General features: G+C 37.0%; 1 protein-coding gene across 2 annotated transcripts in view; it reads right to left on the reverse strand.

Moving 5' to 3' along the window:
* Positions 1-21,912, reverse strand: part of LOC128870429 (uncharacterized) — a 205,982-nt gene that overhangs the window by 82,519 nt on the left and 101,551 nt on the right. For both annotated transcript variants that reach the window (XM_054113050.1, XM_054113049.1), the window contains one exon: positions 3,003-7,044. In XM_054113050.1, coding sequence (XP_053969025.1) covers positions 3,003-6,922 — 3,920 coding nt within the window. In that variant the 5' untranslated portion in view covers positions 6,923-7,044. The remainder of the gene's footprint in view (positions 1-3,002; positions 7,045-21,912) is intronic.

Here is a 21,912-nt window from a genome sequence, read left to right on the forward strand (position 1 = left end):
TTCCTGGGATTACCGTTAGATGAGCTAGATGAAGATGACCGGTGATTACACTACACTGACAGGGCAAAGGTACTGCTACAACAACAACAACAGCAGATACCACAAACCTCTCAGGCACTCAGAGTACGGGGAATCGTCCGACTCTAGTAGGGGAAAGGGTAGGCGGAGGAGGGGCAGACGCCCAACTTCTCGCGATCTGGACAACGGCGCATTGGACGACCTCAACAGAATGAGATTGATTGGCGCGGGGACGAAATGGTACCTGCGCCATCTGCAGGGGGGCAAATCGCCAGAAGTAGCTCGCCAACTTGTGGAGCAACGGCCCAAGAATGTCTCTCATCAGCCATGTGGAGCATCGATGGCTAAGTGGGACCAATACCACTACAGGGCAGGAAGAAAAAAGACTACACCTAAACTCGCCTCAGAAAAAAGAAACGGGAAACCAACAGCGCTAAGAAGCAGTGAGCACATCCATCGGTTCCTTCAGTGTGGCGCAGGGATCGACGGGATATTTCTCCCCCGACAGTCCCGCTGGATAATAATGGCCAGCAGACAAGCTCTCAAAGACATCCATTTGGTAGTGCTGCCTAATAAAGTAATTTGCGATATCTTGTAAGAGAGACCTAGAACATGGGTAGTGTTAAATAGAAACATTAACTATTTGTGCTTTACAGAGTTCTTAAACCAGGATCTGGTTGCGATCCAGGTGCAGCTGCTGGTGGACGGGACCCGCAGAGACGTCGTTGTGACATCTGCATATTTTTGGGATATAATAGCACCGTTCGAACAGAAGAGGTACGGAGTTTGGTCAGCTATTGTAACAGAAGGAAGCTACCACTCCTAATTGGATGTGATGCCAACTGTAAAAGAAAGGGTTCGTCTCTATTTGAGTTTATTATCAGTAATGATCTATATGCAAAATGTTGGGTGTACGCCAACATTCGGAACGAGGAATAGACAGGAAGTCCTTGATGTGACTTGATGAACTGGCTGAAAACTTGGCGTCAGGTTGGAAAGTTTGCTCCGAGCTTCCCTACAAGACCACAGGAACCTCCAGTATGAATTGGGAACAGAAGCCACTCAAGAAACTCCCAGAAACAACCCCAGGAACACTGACAAGTGTAGGAATATGCCGTCAGGTACTATAAGCTATAATATAAAATATAACGCTAGAAGAAAAGGTAAACAGTCTGAACGACTCAATTACTGCTGGTTTTAAGTGTAGCTGTCCTCAGACGAAACCAAAAGACAAAACCAACACATCATGGTAGTCGAAAGAAACTTCAAAAGACGGGGCGAGTGAGAAGGCAATTTAATAAAGCCAAACGCACCAGATGCTGGGATGAATACGCTACCATTCTAACCGCATACAGTAAGGAGATTAGAAAAGGGAAAAGGGGTAGAAAAGCCCCTGTTGTGGCTAGGCTCCACAAAGCTATGGCTAAGAAAAGAATAGATATTAAACTAGGCATCAAAAAGACAGACGGCACATATACATGCAATGAGGTGGAAAGAGCATGCGATTTGCTGGCTTAAAAGTTTTCCGGAAGCCGTAACTCAGATCCCGGAGTTGTTGTTGTAGCAGCATAAACATTCCCCATATTTACACACGGGAATTGCTACTGGAGTGACAGTCCTTGGCCGGATATAAATCCGGGTCGTTTCGGTAACGTAGAACCGACTGTCGTGGAAACGCAGATCCCGGAGTCTTATACGGTGCTTTTGAGGCCAACCCAATCGGCTTAACAATTGTTTACTCAGCAATTCATAAGATGGGCCGATTGCGATATAATGAAAGATGGTGTGCTGGGGAAGGTCTGGATATAAACCCGTCCAAAACAACCATAAATCCTTTCACCAGGAAGAAAGTTTTACCAGGATTGAGAGATCAGCGCTTAGCAAGCGTGTGGATTACGGGGGCGGTGCGGACCTGTCTTACATCTGCGATGAAGGTGATGCTTGAGCTGACACCGCTTCATATAGTTATTCAGCAATAAGACAAGCATACCCTGTTGAATATTACATCTAAAAACATGAAATTACTGAGGCTGCAGCTCACATAGATGATATCGCTAAAATCATCAAAGTCGAAAGAAGTTCAGAATTGAACTGGAGGATAAGGTCAACTGGAGTAGACCTACATTTGAAATACAATTCCAGGAGTGTACCGTGCACTGGTACACAGATGGGTCAAATGCCACAAAAGGTATTGGCGCTAGAATATACGGCCCGAGAACCAAGCGTTCTGTGGGTAGTTTTCGAAGCGGAGATGTATACCATATGTTTATGTGCAGAGATAAACTTATACAGATATTTCCAGCATGAGCAAATTGCAATTCTGAGCTACAGCCGGGCGGCACTCAAGGCTCTATCATCCTGTGGGATTAAGTCCTCATTGGTCCTTGAGTGTATCGAGAAACTGTATCTACTGGGAACGCACAATCGCATCCGGTCAATTTGGGGGGGAAATAGCGGACGCATTGGCAAGATGAAATTACAACCTCGTATTTAATAGAACCCGAACCCTTCCTTGCTATGGGACAACACACCATCAAAGAGAAGCTCAGGAGTGAAGAGCTAGGGCTAGCTAAGAGAGGTTTGCTAGCACAACACTGAATGTAGTGCTACAGCGCGGAGAAGGTTGAGACGTCTCGGCCAATAGCAGGCAGGAGAAAGGCACATACGCCCAATCTAACCTAGCTCTATCTGGAGTTTAATAAGGGGACTGGGTCTGAATAATGTACCGTGATGAGTAGAAGGCACAAAAGACCATGAGGTCGAAGTGCAAACCTCATGGAGAATCTAATATAATCCAAGGTGTATCCCTGCTTTTACCTGCGATCGCAACTCAAAAACCACCCATAATAAATTGCATATATATAATATATCAATATTATGTGTAATTTACACATGTCCACAGAGTATGATAATCAGTTTTTTCTTGTGTTAGAACAGGTTGGAATTTAAATTAAATAAGCAATGGCTTCTCATACACTACTCACAGTTTATAGGCTGCGTGCGGATCTTCTGAGAATTCGTCAATTATGAGGTCATCAATACTGGGTTGTGGACGATTCGATCGTTTGAAATCTGTTTGCGTGTGATGTTGAGGTTGTTGTTGTTGCTGCGCTGATAGTAGCAAATTTGTAAGAAGGTGTTGCTGATGATGCTGTAAATGTTGTTGCTGTTGTTGATACTGGTGCTGCTGATATTCATGTTGTTGATGAGCGGCGTGATGTTGCTGTAGGCGACTCTGCTCGGCAGTATGGTGCAGATATGCAATCAAGTGTTGTTGCTGCTGGTCCTCGTTACGTTGCCGATCTAGACGCTGATTTTCTTGTTCTACTAAATGCTGTTGCGTCAGCTGCTGCTGTTGACGGTCTTGTAAATGTAACGAGTGAGCTTGCGTATGCAGATGATGGCCGTGAGACGAAACGTGCTGCAGCACGTGTGATGTATCAATTTGTGCATGTACACGATCATCACGATTTTTTTCCTGGCGCAGTTGATGCAGTTCTTGTTGCAGTTGGTTTTGCCGATGATCATGGATCTGATATTGTTGCTGCTGCATTTGGTGGCATAACTGATTCTGCGTATAGTGCTGTATGCTCTGATTCAGATGACGTTTCTGGTGCGCCGTCATTTCTGCAGCATACCGATGCGTAGCCCCCAAAGTTGTACAAGAATCATCGGGCTGGAGTCTAGTATAATGCTCGCTTGTTTGATCTTTTGGCTGCTGTTCATTCCCAATGGTCGCACTATAATCAGTTTCGTGATCATTTGACTGCAATTGAAGTTTTGAGTTTGACCCGTCTTGACTTCTCCTAGTAATATCCAGGTTGCTTTCTACTTTATAGCACAAATCTGTTATAATCGGCAACTGTGGCTCGTTTTGCGCCGCGGTATCTAAGACACTACAATCTTCGCTGTCACCAATGCTGTAGCGTCTGAATATTTCACTTGTATGAACCCATGAACTGTATGACTCATTCGTTGTTAAATTTTTGTTTTCAGTGCGCGTGGAATACGTTTCTGTTAATATTTTCGGCGGCTCTGGCGAGGCGTTCAGTTCATAAATATCTTGAGACATTGGGTTCATATTGATAGCAGTTGTATTTAGTTCATGCGTCATATTTTTACCGATTTCATTGCCATCAGCTTTATTTACAAACATTTTCGCTGTGTTCAACATCGGTGTTGATGCCGGTGTCAGCGATGGCGCCGCCATTGCTTCTGCTGCTGCTATTATAGCATCTCTTTCAGGAATCTTGTTAGTAATATTTGATGAAACACAACCTTCGGTAGCCATAGTAATTGTAGAAGTAGTAGTAGTAGTAATAGCAGTAGTACTTGTAGTAGTAGTAGCAGTAGTAATAGTAGTAGTAGTAGTAGTAGTAGTAGTCGTAGTAGTAGTAGTAGTAGTAGAATTGGTTAAATTATTTGCAAATTTAAGAGTTGTATTTTCCGCTTTTATTGATGTTATTGCAAGCGAAAAAGATTCGGCCGGTAAGCAAAGGTTCTCGCTCCTGTCGTAACTGCACATAGATATCGCAACTATATTGCGATAACTATGATCATCAGCATGGATTAAACTATGTGTCCGATCCAAAGTATCGCTGGTATCATCCCCTCTGACCACATTGCTGACATGACCTTCCATAGTAATAGCGTTGTCGTCATCTTTTTCTTCGTTTTCGGTATTTTGACGCGTTTGCCTAGCTATTGCTTCCAAATCTCCAGCATTATCCACAACATTGACCGTACTAGTCCTTTCAATTCGATTGTTTATTGACACCAAATCTGACGTCGTTGTTTTTGCTGCCAGGTGGTGATAATGGGTTGGCTCTGTTCCCGTCGCTTGTGTTGTTGACGTCGTTTGCAAAGATGTTTCTAAACACATTCTAACGGCATTAATAGACCTATCATCGCTTACATGTTGATCACCGTATAGCGTCTGATGTCCCCCATGTTCACCCGTATCGAGTGGACTTGATATATACCCTTGTTTGCTGTTCAAGTTCCCTCTCTTAAAATCACCATCACTGTCATTAGGTTCACCATTTTCTATGCCTGTGAACGGAACTTCATTCTTGGAAGTATTTTCGGAATTTTTTTCATTTACAGTAAAATCACATATACGGCTTTGGGCGGCATTTTCGTGCTGTTTCGTGCTATTGGCCTCAATCTCGTTCGAATTTTTACTTTTTGCTGTCACATCTTCATCCGTTACTGATGCCCCAGTATCGAAGCAATAATTATGGCCCCGAAGCGCCAAACGGACTGGTGTTATTAAAGTTGTTGCGCTTGATGCGTGAGTGACTTGCATGGCAGTACCAGCAGATTGGCTCAGGGCAAATACAGTCTCACTGATGTTCACCGGCGATTTTGTTCCTTCATGGCTAGCATGCGGCGATGAGCTAAGACGACGACTTTGCTGATGACGATGCGACATTTTGGTTTCAATGCCGGGCAGTGCATTCTCTTCCCGAGCCGACTTATTTCTTGGTTTCGTCGGTAATACAATTTTACCATCTATAATCATAGCGTCACGATCAGATTCATTAGCGCGAAACCTGTTATCCGTGGAAACTTTTTCTTTATCTTCAAATTCGGATACAATGTGCGTAAGAGACGAATTGATTAATGATGGTGAACGTGAATGTTCTGATATTTTTACTCTATTAGCATCGATGAGGCTTTTCATTGGATTATAGCTATGTTTGCTTAATGTGCCAACTTCATTAATTTCAGCGCTTTGTACAGTCCGCTCTTCATTGACAACACCGTCGTTATCAACTGCATCATTACCAAGCTCATTATCACAATCGGCACTTTCATTATGTTCGTCTTCGTCGTTGTCATCACTAAAATCGGAGCTAGAGAAATCTTGCTTTTTTGACAATCTCTGTTCTGTGCTCTTTCGCCATTTGCTGATAATTGTGTTGTCGCTCTGTTTTCGGTGAGAGTCTGCTTGCAGTATACGTTTGCGTTCCATAATGCTACATCTTTTTCCAATTTCTGTCGCCATACTTTCTTGCATACCACCAGAAAGCGAGGAGCGCAACCATTTTCTGGGAAGCGCATCAATTCCACTATTACTTGGGTTACTACTGCTACTGTTGCTGCTGCATTTAATTGCGTTCTCGGTCATAGGTTTCGATTTCTTCGCCAATACTGAGGCTATGTCACATAAGTATCCGTGTTGTTCAATTTGTTGCTGTTGTAGTAGATGCTGTTTTTGGCGAGTTGTTCGGGTACAATCCTCGTCAGATAAATAACGCTTACGTTTTCGATCTCGTTCGTTTGTGTCCATTTTGCTGCTGCTGTTGTTTCTTACCGCAGCCGTATTGCTTTTATCGTCGCTGTTGCTGATGCTGCCGGTGCGGCTTTTACTACTAATATTGTCATTATTGATACATAACGCACCCTCATTGTCATCGCCAAAAGAAACGTTATCATCTCCTGAAGTGCTGCCAAAACTATTGCTTGGCAAAATCTTTGCAAATATTTTATTTCTCGCCATATTTGTGACACCGTCGTGTTGACTCATTTCGTGCACGGCTTTCAATGCTGTTACTATGGTTGTGGCTACGAGTGTTTGAGTTTTTGGTGTCGTATCGTTTTTTGCTTTTGTTAGTGTTGTTGAAGCTCTAATGTATTTAACATTATTGATATTGTCATTACTAGAATCAGAAGATATACCCTTTCTGTTGTTTAAGTTAGAAGATGTGGGCTGCTGAAAAATTCTGTAGCTCGGATTTTCAGCGACAATTGGGATGAATTGTTTTTTTGTAATTTTGTTTATGTTTCTACTTTTACTGTTTTTTTTCCAACTGTTGGCGTTGATATTTCTAATTTCGTTTAAGGTATTAAATGTGGCTAATGTTGCAATCGTCTCAGGGTATAATGTTACCACATGCATATTTTTCCTGTGAAGAGAGTTGCAATCCTGACAACGGGTGACAACCGATACAGTTTCCGTTCCGGTTTTAAGCCAAAATCGGTCCACTGAACTGGTGTACCAAGTTTTTAGACGCCTTTCACCTAGCGACAAAGGCATACACAAATTTGTGTAAGTGCATCGAAACATACAAATATGGGCGTCCGCTAGATCTGACAAATCCTAACAGAATTTATTCAAACAGCAATGGACAGAGAAATAAGTAGCTTACAGCTTACTTCGCTTAAAAATTTTACAACTTTGTTCTTAACTGTGAATGTTGCCTACTTCAATTGTCGCAACATATAACGGTAAAAGAATCGCTCTACCAATATTGGTTACAAACAATAAGCGCTTACGTCGTAAAATCATGATTCTGAGTAAAGCCACTTTAAACATCTGTTATTTTTCAGATGTCAATATGTTAAACCCATATGTATTTATTAATAATTATATAGGCGCCTACAGTCAATGCCAGCTCTCAATAAGATAGATAATATTTATCCTATTTGTGGTGCGCGTCTTGATGTTGTTCCACAAATGGAGGGGCCTACAGTTTCAAGCCGACTCCGAACGGCAGATATTTTTATGAGGAGCTTTTTCATGGCAGGAATAGACTCGGAGGTTTGCCGAGGGGCGACTGCTATTAGAAAAATGTTTTTCTTAATTTTGGTGTTTCACCGAGATTCGAACTTACGTTCTCTCTGTGAATTCTGAATGGTAGTCACGCACCAACCCATTCGGCTACGGCGGCCGTCTAATATTTTATTTAGGTGTACTTTATTTAAGCTATACTCTTTTTGCAATCGACATGTAAAACAACACTAGGAAATTTAGCGAATTACGTGAAAAGCACCGGTTGATATAACCGTTTTGAGTTGAAAGCGCATTACTTTGCCAGACTTAATTAGTAGTGTTGTAAAAATATTATAAAATATTGGGTTGGGGAATAAGTTCATAGCGTTTTTATATTTTCTTTTATTTTACAGCGATTTGTTTGCTGTTTTGCAAAGGGTAAGTATTCATTAGATAGAACTCTTTCTGTTCTACAAAACTATGTTAAATGTATTTTTGACTTATTCAATTTTTTATTAGTTCTGAGGCTTAGAAATGAAATACCCAGGGGGTCAAAAATCAACATTTTCGACACCTTCTCTTCTTCGCTTTTCCTCGAGGTCAAAAAGCTGCCGAAGCAGCCCGGAAAATTTGTGACGTGTATAGAGAAGGTGTCATAGGCGAGTTTACAGCACGGAAATGGTCTGCAAAGTTCAAAAATGGTGGCATTGACGTCAATGTACGTCCCGCAGCGGAAAGCCTTCTGAATTCGATGAAGAACGTCTCAAATCACTTTTGAAGGAGAACGGTCGGAAACCATTCTCGATCACCTTCATTCAATGGGATTTACAGAAAAATTGGGACCCTAGGTGCCTCACGAGCTCAACGAAAATAAACAAAGAAAGTCACCTTAAAATTGCTTCTCAGCATCTCGCCCACCATCGAGCAACACACGGTCATAAACAACGCTTTCCATCATTATGAAGTAAAAAAGGATTGGGTGGCTCCAGGAGATACGCCAAAGCCGAGAATCAAGTCGGGTCTTCATCAAAAGAAGATCATGACATGTGTTTGGTGGAACTGGGAGGGCATGGTATACTGGGAAATGCTCGAAAAAAGTACCACGGTCAAGAAGCAGCTCTGCATTGTCCAGCTACACCGCGAGAGAGAGGCTATTCGACTGAAAAGAGCTGATCGACATGGTCAAACCATATAGCTCGACTGAGAGGCCCATCAGCATTCGTAGATATTTTTTCGATCCTTGTTAAGCGAAGGGCGTTAACTTCGATAACAAATAGGTCCTTAGAAACTGGCTCAACAACTTCTTTGACACCCGACCAGGTGATTTTTGGCGGAACGTCATCAACAAATTGGTCGGGAAGTGGGAAGAGGTTGTAAACAGCAACGGCGAATATATAATTGATTAGCTTCCTAATATAATTATTATTTTTTGATTAAATAAAAGTCTACGGTAAAAACGCTACGAACTTATTCCTCAACCTAATAGTAAGTGATCTGGTTATTTGCTGTTGTTTTCCTTGTTTGTTTATATTCTGATTCAAATTTTGACACTGAAACCACAACATTGCAAAAACAAAATACGTAAAAACATGAACATTTTGTTTCTGTGCTACTGCTATCACCTTGTATATTACACAAGTTTACAATTTTTCACTTTCAAAAATGGTCCTCGACCAAAAATCGTTTTTTAAACTAATTTGAGGTCGCTGAAACCAAAAATGAATTTTTTTTTTTTTTTCATAGAACGGTTTCCGAGATATTCCCAAAAAACCTGTTTTTTGGGCAATACTGCAGTTATTACCTGCAATCTCGAAAATCTTCGAAGTGCATAATTTCGAAAGGCACACATATGACCTACATGGCAATATATAATTCGTGTCAATGGAAGTCGTAGTTTTCGCAAAACAGCTGTTGAAAGTTAAAAAAAGGCATTTTTGACGTTTTTTACTAAATTATCAAAGTTTATTAACTTTTTTCTGGAACAAGAAATTTTTTTATATCGACATTAGATAGGTTTTCTGCAAGACAATTTTCTCACCTACATTTCAAGCCTAAGTTTTTCTGAATCGACGAAAAATTGTAGAAGTTATAAAATATTATGTGAATGAAGACAATTTCATCGTCTGTCGTATTACTTTTGATGTATACAATACGGTTTCGAACAAAAGTAAATCATTCCAGCCTGCGTATTGAGTCACGCAAAATAACTGTTCTTAGGCTCACTATAATTAAAAACAATATTTATTTCATACAAATAGATATGGGCATTTCTCCAATGTCGAATGCGACATTCATACGCATTCAAAGTGAAAAAAAACATACACCAAAACATTATTTTATTTTGACAAAAGGCGAAAGCTATAGCACTTGATTAGCACTATGATTGGTGCTAAGGTTGATTTTGGGAAATTGTTCGTTTTCAAGATAATTAGAAAAAATCAAGCCATTCGCATGCGACAAAAACAGAAGTCGCTTTCAAAGCAAAAAAATCAAAAACTTTTTTTAGCGAAACCTGGAGAAATGTATTAATGCGACTAATTTTTAAATGTTACGCATTGATGTATTTTAATAATGCTTTTTATTTTATTCAAAAATATTAAGTAATTTATATTTTATTTAATTTTAATCGCTGTCGCACGCGACATGTCACATGCGACATTTTGTTCCATCATACTTTTTATGTTTATTTTTTTACTTTTTATGTAATTACACATGCAAAAGATGATTATAAATGATTTTTAATATATTCAATATATTTATTTTCACAACCCAAATTATAAACTTAACAAAATGTTTTCAATAAAGAAAAACAAAAATAAGTATATTAATCTTATATACTATGTAAAAACAAAGAACGGAAACTAACTTAACTGAGAATAGTATTACTAATGTCTCCACGTCTGTCTAGATTTCCGCATTCTTTCCTTGCTTCTTAATTTATAGTTTTGTAATTTTGTTTCATCATCCTTTAACCTTTGTCTCCACCGTTTACAGTTCGCCTTATTTCTCTCGCCGCCGTTTTTACTCATCTACGTTCAAAAATTTTATATTTTGTATTTACATATACTAATAAAGATATTTTCGAACGAAAATTTATTTTGAATCTGTACATTTTACACTTACGATGTCGCACGCTACAAGCTTTAAATAAGTAAAAAGAGCAAAGCGCTGATTATTTTCCAGCAAAGTTTTGTTTATTTAATTAGCAATGAAAATATCTATTTGCTACTAATATTTGATGCAAATTGTACAAATACCTTCGACTCACTGATAACAAATGTTCTTTTTCAATGTCGCACGCGACATCGAGTTATACGGTAAATCAAATAAAAAATTTACCATAATTGGCAATCGCATCGTTCCTTTTACATTTTTCTTACATTCTTCACATATAAACCGAGATTTTAAAAAGCAAATGTCCCGGCATAATATAAGTTAAAGATTTTCGCGTGGAAATCTCTTTTTAAAAAAGATTGCGGAACGACCGCTCTTTATTGAGTTCAACTTAAAACTAAAATTACAAAATTTCTTAATCTAAAACCTAAACTTAAAATGCACCGAGCTACCTGTGGTGGCGTGCGCAATTTCGAGGAATCGCTGACTTGGGTTGCGCGTGCATTACATCCGGCCTAATTCAGTTGGGGTGTTGCTGCCGTTGGCTTTTCTGCTGACGGTGCGTCTGGAATACTGTGGGAAGCGCTATGTAAGCGCTGTACATCCGCTGTACTCATGTTGCTGATCGGCGTGTGAAAAGTTAACATTTGCCATGTTAACACTTCCCCTCTTAAAAACGTTCGTCCTCGAGCGTTGTTAGAAATAGGGTAAGTTATTGAAACTTACATATCTTGATTGATCTCTTGGCAGATCTTTGAGTTGACCCAAGTTGAGGCTTGCTGGAGGCATCTGGTTGCTGTCTAAGCTTTGTGCGATGATTATTTTGTTTTGAGTTTTCCTCCAAAATTTGAAAAATATTAGTGCTATGCAAGTAATAGCTGCAATTGATCCAAGTGAAAGTGAGCCAGTTGATATTGTTACTGTCTTTAGGAGATTTATTTTTCGGGTATTATTTATATGCAGTTCTTGCAGAGATTTTAGTGAAAGCAATTCAATCCGTTCGTTTTCGATTGGTGCTGGTTGTAGGACAGCTGGGATAGCTGGAGGAGGAATTGCCTCATAGTTGATGAATATTTGATTATTAACTTTCAATGTTGAGTTATGGAAGTTGATAACATGAGTTCCCGTCAAGTTCTGGGTTGTTGCGTCAGCATCTATTTTTCCCATAAAGCCATTAAGTAGTAAAATGCCTGGCTTTATTTCTTCAATATGTGGAATATGGTGCCCGTTGCTTATGGTGCAAGTTGAATTAAAGCTATTAATTATTCTAGGTATACAATTACTATTAGTTATATTAACTATCTGCTTTTGTTTACAAATTTCAATTATCTTATAGTTATTACAATGAGTTTTTATTCCGTAAACTTGATTGTTTCCTTTTAATATTTCACTATATTCGACATTAATTATAGTGTTATTCGCCTTTATTACAGGTCTTATAATAATTTTTTGAAAATTTTCTTTAATTGTTAATGGTATTTTTACCATATAAAAAATTGTAAAATTGTTGCTAATAACATTAACTTCTGATATTTCTAATGCCTGTTCCGCATTTTTAAATGGAATTTCATCATTTTCTAATTTTTCAAGTGCAATTTCAATTTCGTTCTTGTTTAACAATAATGAGTTTAATATATCTCTCTTTGCCCATTGTACGGCATATTTAATATTTATTGATTCCTCTTTTATTAATCTAATTCTATTTTGTAAATTAATAATTATTTCATTTACTATACTCATATCTTTCCGTATATTATTAAAAAGTTTATTCACAATTTGTGTAACGTTATTAATTTTTTCATTAAAAATTTCGTTTATTAGAACTTGTTTATCATTATTGCTGTTAAGCTGGTTTAGATTATTTGATATTGCTTCTAGATCCTCATGATCGGGGGATCCGGCTATAAATTTCCAGGCAGTACCTAGAATATTTATTGATCTTTTTTGTCGTAAGTTTGCTGGTTTAAGGGTATCAAGGATTTGGAGAGATTGGACTAATTCGTGCTTTAGGATAGGTAGTAAAATGCTATCCTTAGGAATGTCTGAAGAAACGTAATCGTAAATGTCCGTTAGAAATTGTTCGTATCTGTTAAGGTCGATTACATGTATTAGCCTAAAGGCTCCGTTTTGAATTTTTACTGTCCCGTCATTGATTGTAACCAGTTGAGCAGTAGAGTAGTCATAAATGTCTATTGTTGCGGTGGTCGAAATAAAGAGAGTTGTGAAAAGAAGGTTAGACAGTTTTATTCTAGTTTTTTATATTGCTTTTGTGAACTAATATATTTTTCCCGATTCTGTTACTATGGTTGAGTGTTTATTCTCCTTTACTATTTCTTTTTTGAATTTTGGGGTAATTTTTGTGCCTAGCCTTTTGTTTATTTTTACATAGATAGTTTCGCCTGGATGGTAAATTTTTATGGTTTCCCTTCTTTTGTTATGAAAACAAAGGTCTTTTGCCTGTTTATTTTTTAATTCTAAGATGTTTTCCTCCCTTGCCTTTTCGAACTGGCTTGGGTCTGTGGAGACTCTTCTCCCGAAAAATATCTCTATTGGTTTCTTTTTTGTTGTTGAGTGGATGGTATAATTATATTCATAGACTGAGTTATCAAGGAGTTCAGCAAATGAAGTAAAATTCCGTTCTGCTTTTAGGCAGCGCATTATTTCTGTTAAGGTAGAATGAAATCGTTCTACTTGGCCATTAACTGAACTGGCATAAGGCGGTGTTTTAAAAATTTTGATGTTGAGAGTGTCTTCGAGCAGAAATTTTATAGTTGCAGAATTAAGGGAAGTTTCGTTGTCTATAACCACTGATTCGGGTACGCCAAATTGGAAAAGCAATTCTCGTAGAGGTTCTTTTACGTGTTCTATTGCTCTCGATTTAATTATCTTTGTTTGTGCATATTTTGAGAATTTGTCTATTGCTGTCAATACTATATTTCTGTCGGTGATGTAAATATCAATATGCAAAATCTGTCCAGGGTATTGCGGTATGGGCGTTTCGCCTAGTTCTGGTTTACTGGTTTCAGGCAGAGATGGAGTGCCTGAGGAAGGTCTGTGGTAACTCTGGTACCGAAAAATGTTTCTAAGGGTTTTTTCTTGGTGGTTGAATGAATTGTCGAGTTGTATTCTTTAAAAGTTGCAATTATGGACCTATAGTTATTTATCTAATTTTTAAATTTGTATCGTTGGCCTATGGCATTTATAACGATTTTTCTTATTATCTAATGATCGAACGCCTATGGCATTTCACTCGATTTTTCCTATTATGTAATGATCGAACGCCTATGGCATTTTACTCGATTTTTCCTATTATCTAATGATCGAACGCCTATGGCATTTTACTCGATTTTTCTTTTTATCTAAAGATTACATTAATTATTTTCAAATTAAATTTAATCATATTAAAAATTCCCTTGATTTTAATTGTATCAAAATTAATTCAATTTAATAGAACTAAATTTGGTTAGATTTCTTGAAATTAATTTAATTCGATGGATGCGAATTTAAATTAATATGAAGAAATTCAATTCACGCTTTAATTTTCTATAATTAAAATATATTTTTCCTTTGTCCTTTTCTTTTTCTTTTTTTCCTGTTTTTATTGTGATAGCCAAGGTCCTTTATTTGCTTCTTTGTAAGTAATTCTATATTTTGTTGTCTATGTTTTCCTAACTCTTGGGGTCTGTTTGAATTGTTAGGATTAGACATTTTAGTTTTTCTCTTTTTCCCTTGATTTTTATAATTTATTTTTTATTTAAATTTTTGATTTTTTATTTTTATTTATTTTTTTATTATTATTGATAAAGCTGGAGGGTCCCCCCGAAGGTGGTGAATCGCAGCTTTTGCGTGTAATATGTGGTTACTCCTTCTTGGAAGGAGGGCTTTCGTACTCTGGAGGGTCCCTGGTGTTGGGAATCGCAGAGTTAAGCTATATTATCAATTTGTAATTTATTGAGTTACTGGCTGTACGAGCCGTTCTTTTTGAATTTTATAATTATTATTTTTGTTTTACTCCTTCTTGAAAGGAGAGCTTTCTTATCCTGGAGGGTCCCTGGTGTTGGGAATCGCAGAATTAAGCTATATTATTAATTTGCAATTTATTGAGTTACTGGCTGTACGAGCCGTTCTTTATGAATTTTATAATTATTATTTTTGTTTTACTCCTTCTTGGAAGGAGAGCTTTCTTATCCTGGAGGGTCCCTGGTGTTGGGAATCGCAGAATTAAGCTATGTTATTAGGTTTAAATTTTATTAAGTTATTGGCTGTACGAGCCGTCCTTTATAAGCTCTATATTTGTTTTACTCCTTCTAGGAAGGAGGGCTTTCCTACTCTGGAGGGTCCCGTAGGAATCGCAGAGTTAAGCAATATTATAGTTTTTTTTTTTTTATTTTTTATTTTTATTTAGTTGTATTATTTTCTTAACCTTACTAAATTTCTATTTTTAGATTTTTTTTTCTAAATAAAATTTCTCTTGATTTTTTCTTCACTTTTTGTTTAGTTGCGTTAATTTTCTTACAAAATTTCTCTTTTAGAATTTTTTTTCTTATATAAAATTTCTCTTGATTTTTTCTTCACTTTTTGTATTTAAAATTTTAGTACAATAATATTTTTATATTTAATATCTTCAAGATTTTACAAATGTATAACTTAAATTTATAGACTTACATAAAAGTGTGCAGGAACATTTTATTGTTGACCTTTCCTTAAATGAAGATTTACTGATTCGGTGCGGCGGCTGACGGCTTGCGTCTCCCGTTTGCTTTCGCTACTAGGGGGCCTCTTTTCCGTCACTCTTGGATGCGGCGGATTGTTGATAGTCCCTGTTTGTCAGGGAATCCCTTTTCCGGCGCTTGGTCGCTGTGGTGCGGCGGATTGTTGATGGTCCCCGTTTGCCAGGGAATCCTTCTTCCGGCACACGTTCTCAGCTGTTGGTGGCACAGCTTGTAAAAGCCCTTTATGTCCACCAGGTTCGGGGGCCAATTCAGCTACCACTCGCGAACGGAACACTTGTTAGCGGAGGCGGCTCTTCTATTTTTAGGACACTATGGACACTATTACTGGAGACGGCTCCTTTATTTGTTCACACCCGCGTTATGTTAACGAATTGGCCCCACGTTGGGCGCCAGTTAAAGATTTTCGCGTGGAAATCTCTTTTTAAAAAAGATTGCGGAACGACCGCTCTTTATTGAGTTCAACTTAAAACTAAAATTACAAAATTTCTTAATCTAAAACCTAAACTTAAAATGCACCGAGCTACCTGTGGTGGCGTGCGCAATTTCGAGGAATCGCTGACTTGGGTTGCGCGTGCATTACATCCGGCCTAATTCAGTTGGGGTGTTGCTGCCGTTGGCTTTTCTGCTGACGGTGCGTCTGGAATACTGTGGGAAGCGCTATGTAAGCGCTGTACATCCGCTGTACTCATGTTGCTGATCGGCGTGTGAAAAGTTAACATTTGCCATGTTGACATATATCTTATCAAGATCATTAATCAAAACAAAACATGCAACAGAAATGTTAAAAATGGAACTTTTGCACTGGTTCGAATTTGTATTCGAATATTTCAAAATGTGGTTTGTACAAATGTAAAATTTGTTTACATTAGTTACATTTGATAGATTCCCTATAAAAATATGTTAAAACAACATAATTTTATAGACTTTGAATTTTTTGGCTTCGGTTGACATTTCTGTGGAAATGCCCATATATATATTTATATATATATATATATGTCGCATAATAGGCTTATCAGAGGTATGACCTTGTAGGTATGACTATTGTACGTCTGTATATATTTTTCGGTGCGCCATATTTCTGCAAGTAAAAATTTGTGCACGACGACAGAGGAAAAGAGACGGACTCTGTTGTCGAGTAAGGTCTGGTCGTAAGGCGCGGAATACATAAGTGAAAGAAAGGGAGCAATAGAATAATGAGATGATGAAATTATACAGGCTCCCTTTCGTAAGTCCGTCAGGCGGTCGGGCAGTTGAGATTGCGCCTTGCACTAGAGCAGAACTTACTTTGTTTTTCTTTGTTTATATCTGTGTTATAAGAAAATACACTGAAATGTGCAAGCATGCACCAGATAAATTCTGTTTTATTTGTGGTTTATATATCTTCAAAGAAAGCGCTCGAAAAAAGCTGACCACGCATATATTATATTACAGTTCGTATAACTGGAAAATATGTTGTGACTTGAAAGTTTTCGCTCTACTGACTGGTCTGTAGGGTGGCTATACCAAATACAGTTGTTTTTTGTGTCTTTGGGATAGCAGAGCGGATGATAAACATTTCACTCAACAAGTTTGGCCGAAGCGTGTGGAGCATGCCGTGGGGAAAAACAACGTTACCAAAAAAGCACTTGTTGAAAAAAAAAGTTATTTTCCCCCCTTTGCATATAAAACTTGGGCTAATGAAGAATTTTGTGAAAGCTTCGGCAAAAAAAACCGGAAAACACAGCCCTTAAATACTTGAAAACCAAGCTCCCAAGATTGTTAACAGGGAAAATCAAAGCGGGTATATTCGTCGGTCCACAGATAAAGAAATTGTTTACGGACACAGAATTTCAACAATGCCTTGACAGTTCCGAAGCTAAAGCTTGGGAAGCTTTCCAAAAAGTTGTTCATGGATTCTTGGGAAACAACACGAGCAACAACGGCCGTCAATTGATTCATACAATGATGAAATACTTTAAAACTATTGGTTAGTATTTCACAGTCATTTGGATTTTTTCAAGGAATGATGAGCGACTACTGCTGGATGCAACTTCGTGAAGATTCCGTGCAACATAAAAGAAGAAGTTTGAGAGTAAAAGCGTATTTTCGACCTCAAACATAGCCAAGTCAAAAGCTACAAAATCACACGTGTTGAGTTTATGGGTAATAACTTCTACAATTTTTCGTCGATTCAGACAAAGTTAGGCTTAAAATGTAGGTGAGAAAATTGTCTTTCAGAAAACCTATCTTATGCCGATATAAAAAAATTTTTTGTTCCAGAAAAAAGTTAATAAACTTTGATAATTTAGTAAAAAACGTCAAAAATGCCTCTTTTTTAACTTTCAACAGCTGTTTTGCGAAAACTACGACTTCCATTGACACGAATTATATATTGCCATGTAGGTCATATGTGTGCCTTTCGAAATTTATGCACTTCAAAGATTTTCGAGATTGCAGGTAATAACTGCACTGTTGCCCAAAAAAGAGGTTTTTTGGAAATATCTCGAAACCGTTCTTTAAAAAAAAAAAAAATCATTTTTGGTTTTAGCGACCTAAAATTAGTTTAAAAAACGCCTTTTGGTCGAGGACCATCTTTGGAGTAAACAAGTGTTATAGATCCGCCTTGAATAAAACGAATCGTTCAACTGCCGGTTACACAAATAAGATGAAGGGATATGGAGCAACTGTAGGTATATGTAAAATATAACTGATTTCAAGTGTTCTTTTTGCAGATCCAGTGCATAATAATGCAGCAATTACTCATTATCGAGTTAGAGTCGGTTTTTTCGCTCAGAGCCAGTTCTAAACTTAGTATCACGAAAAGCTGTCATTAAAGTTGCTCCTAAACCTGGCAAATTAAATGAAGCTTCAATTTCTATTTGTGTTTGAAACCATTAAGTTGTGATTTTGATTAAAACAAAACGAGTGAATATATAGTAATTTGAAAAAATTGAAATTGATTTCGGCATTACAAATGAATATTGATTATTAAAAGAGATGACTATAAATGCATAACGATTTAGAAGAATAAGACTTTAAGTCAATCCAAAAATATTATACATTTTAAAGCAATTATATCACTCTTGGTTTAATTCTTCTTTTTGTATGTAGTTGCTCTATCTCCAGAAAATGCTGCTCATTTGTTAGCCACCAAACCAAGCGCAACAAAGAAATAATTTTAAGTACACAATGAGCTGGGTAAGCGTCAAAAGGCGTTTGACAGTATTGAGTAACTAAAGTGCGATCTAGTTTAGGACTATGATTATGAGCCTTAGTTTATTATTAAAAAATGTTTCGGATGTGGACAGAGAACTGGCACTCTATTGGTTTTGGTAATATTTTAAGCCATTCAATCTAGTAAGGAAGCAAAATAGGAAGCGTCTTTAGTTAAGCAGGTAAGAATCGTTTACAAGCTCCTGCATAAAATCCCTCAGACTACTTCTTTAAAATTAGCTGAATTAATGAACTGCCTCAGAAATAAATCAGTTCTTAAAACTCAATTCCTATACCTGTTGCTCGAAAGTGCAAAGGCGATTCTCTCCAAAATGCTTATTAAAGGCTGAATAAGTGTTGTTCGGATACACAGTAGCAGTCAAAATAATAGCAGCACGAATATTGTAAAGTTTTTGTAATTTCTGTTTTTATAAAAACAAAGTTCATATAGGGTTTTCCAATAAGAGGTGTTATTTTGAGATTCAAAGAAAAATGCTATTTTTTAATATAAATGATCGGATGTTTATTTCATTATGTATAAAGAGGAAGGTAAGCCGTTAATAGTGGAAAAAAACATCAGGCAAATGAACACGACGACCACACTTACAGGACAATATCCTTTTCATTAAATTTTCCATAAACGAATTGCAAAGGGGCTGCCCTATGTCCTCGATAGCCTCACGAATTCCATCTTTGAGGTCTTGATAGATCCTGGGCTGTTGGCGTAGACCTTCTCCTTCACATGGCCCCAAAGTGTTAAATCACAAGATCTCGGTGGCCAATTGTGAACACTTCTTCGAGAGATAACACGGTACGGAAACTTTTCCCGTAAAAGATCAATGGTTTCGCTGCTTGTGTGGCACGTAGCGCCGTCTTGTTGAAAATAAACGTTGTCCAGATCAATACCATCCAATTCCGGCCATAAATAATCGTTAGTCTTCTCTCGATAGCGCAATCCATTCACCAATAACACCTGTTATTGGAAAACTCTTTACTATTACAAAAACCATATTGTATACCAAATTTTAAAAAATTATATAAAATTAAAAAAAAAATCAAGAAAATTTCATTAAAATTTCGGCCGGTAATTTTTAGAAAAATTCTGGGTATGCAGTTTTGTAGCCAACAATTTATTTTTTTGTTGAACGTGTTATGCATTGCAAGGTTATGGCTTTTTAAGAAAGCTATTAAGATAGGTAATGGCAAACCACCGAGTGTATTTCTGCCACGAAAAAAACTCCTCACAAAAAAAAAATTGCCGTTCAAAGTCGGCTTAAAACTGTAGATCACTCCATTTATGGAACAACATTAAAACGCACGACACAAGCAGGAGAAGAAGGTCAACCAAACACCCAATAAAGGGCGTAAAGCGCCAATTATATAATAAAATATATACATATATATTGTAGTATAGTATACATGTTATGAATTGCTCGGTATTTTGTATATGGAAATTATCAAAAATCAACGCAAATTTTGAGCCGCTTAAATCTTGCACAATATTATATCAAAATTCAATGGGCTGTAATACAAATTCACATGGCTACATACCCAGAATTTTTCTAAAGATTTGCCTGTAAAAGTTTGAAAATTTGTTGAATGTTATTTTAAATTTATACAAAGTTTGTAATTCTGAGTTCTATAATTTTGGTTTTAGTGATAACGAAATAAAAAAATATTGTAAAAAATAAGAAATCAAAACTTTGTAATATGTCTCGCTGCTATTATTTTGATTGCCACTGGATCAGTATTAACATAACTACTGCACGATAAGTACAGTACCATGCAAGTAAAGATGTCCAGTAAAACAATATTTGCTTTGGAAAAACGTTAACTTAATATTAACTAAACAACATCAAAATGTAGATGTACCACTCTTAACGGTGTGGTAAATCATTCATGATTGGAATTATTGGCAGGATAGATAAGTTTATATATACTTATATATACAGTCCGGTTCACTTGATTAAAGGCAATAATTTTTATGGAATAAAGAAACCGTATTCGGCCGCCGTAGCCGAATGGGGTGGTGCGTGACTATCATTCGGAATCAAGAGAGAACGTAGGTTCGAATCTCGGTGATTAAATAAATTATATATAAACATATATAATTGGCGCGTACACCTATTTGGGGTGCTATATATATATATACAGGGTGGGCCAAATAAGACCTACTAATGTTAAGCCCAAATAACTTTTTTAGTTTTTGACATATTTATTTTCCTCTTTTTGTAGGTTATAATTGAATTGTTGGAAATTTATTATGGAACCCTACCGCAAGATTACATACAACGACTACAATACGCTATTCGTTTCACATAATTAGCCACACAAATTGATTTTTTAAATAATGTTTTGATGTCGGATGAAGCACATTTCCACTTAAATGGTTATGTCAACAAACAAAACTGTAGATTGTGGGGCTCTGAAAATCCAAGGGCAACACACCAGCATCAGTTGCACCCATCTAAATGTACTGTTTGGTGCGGTGTTATGGCCATTAGAGTTATCGGTCCATATTTCTTCGAAAACGAGGATGAAACGCCGGAATCGATTTCAGGAGCTTCTTACAGAACATTGATTGAAAACTTTTTGCGGCCAATGGCGGAGCAGTATCCTAATTTGTGGTTTCAACAAGATGGAGCATATGCGCATTCTGCTAGGTCTTATTTGGCATACATTAGTAGTCTTATTTGGCCCACCCTGTATATATGTATAATCCAAGATTTTCTGATAATTTAAGTGAATACTGTATTTGCTCGAAAATAAATATGCATCAAAATATTCTTCCATCTAACGGTATTTAGCAGTAGTAAAACTTAAGCAGTTGTAATATTGTGCTTTTTTATTGGCTTACACACTACATTACTACATTATTTGCTCATTAAAGCTGTAAAAAGGGATCGTTTTTTTAAGCATTCATTGTGTTTGGTCGAAAACTTATTAGTTCTATATTAATAAAATGGGAAATCAGTTAAACCGATCGCGAAAAGGATAAATCGATATCTGGACCTCAGAGAAACTTTCAAGTCGCCAAATTGCCAAAAAAAATTGGTCGAAGTCAAAAAATTCTGGATCTTTACGTGAACCAAGGTGAATCCTATGATAAATCTATGGGGATGACTTGCTCGTAAGGTTTATATAGTCGGCAACAATTTGAAGACAAAAATGTTTTAATTCGAATCATTAAAACGACCTAGTCTGTAATTTCATTTGGCTATCTGGATTCATCAATCTACGTATTTACGAAGTAATTTATTTACAAGGTGGCAGCGCAAACTATTAATCTTTTAAATAATAAATGTTAAAATAAACAAAATTTCCTATATTTATTATTATTTTTATTATTTGGTTAGT

The sequence above is a fragment of the Anastrepha ludens genome, chromosome X, assembly GCF_028408465.1.
Source record: "Anastrepha ludens isolate Willacy chromosome X, idAnaLude1.1, whole genome shotgun sequence".
Lineage (NCBI taxonomy): Eukaryota > Metazoa > Arthropoda > Insecta > Diptera > Tephritidae > Anastrepha > Anastrepha ludens.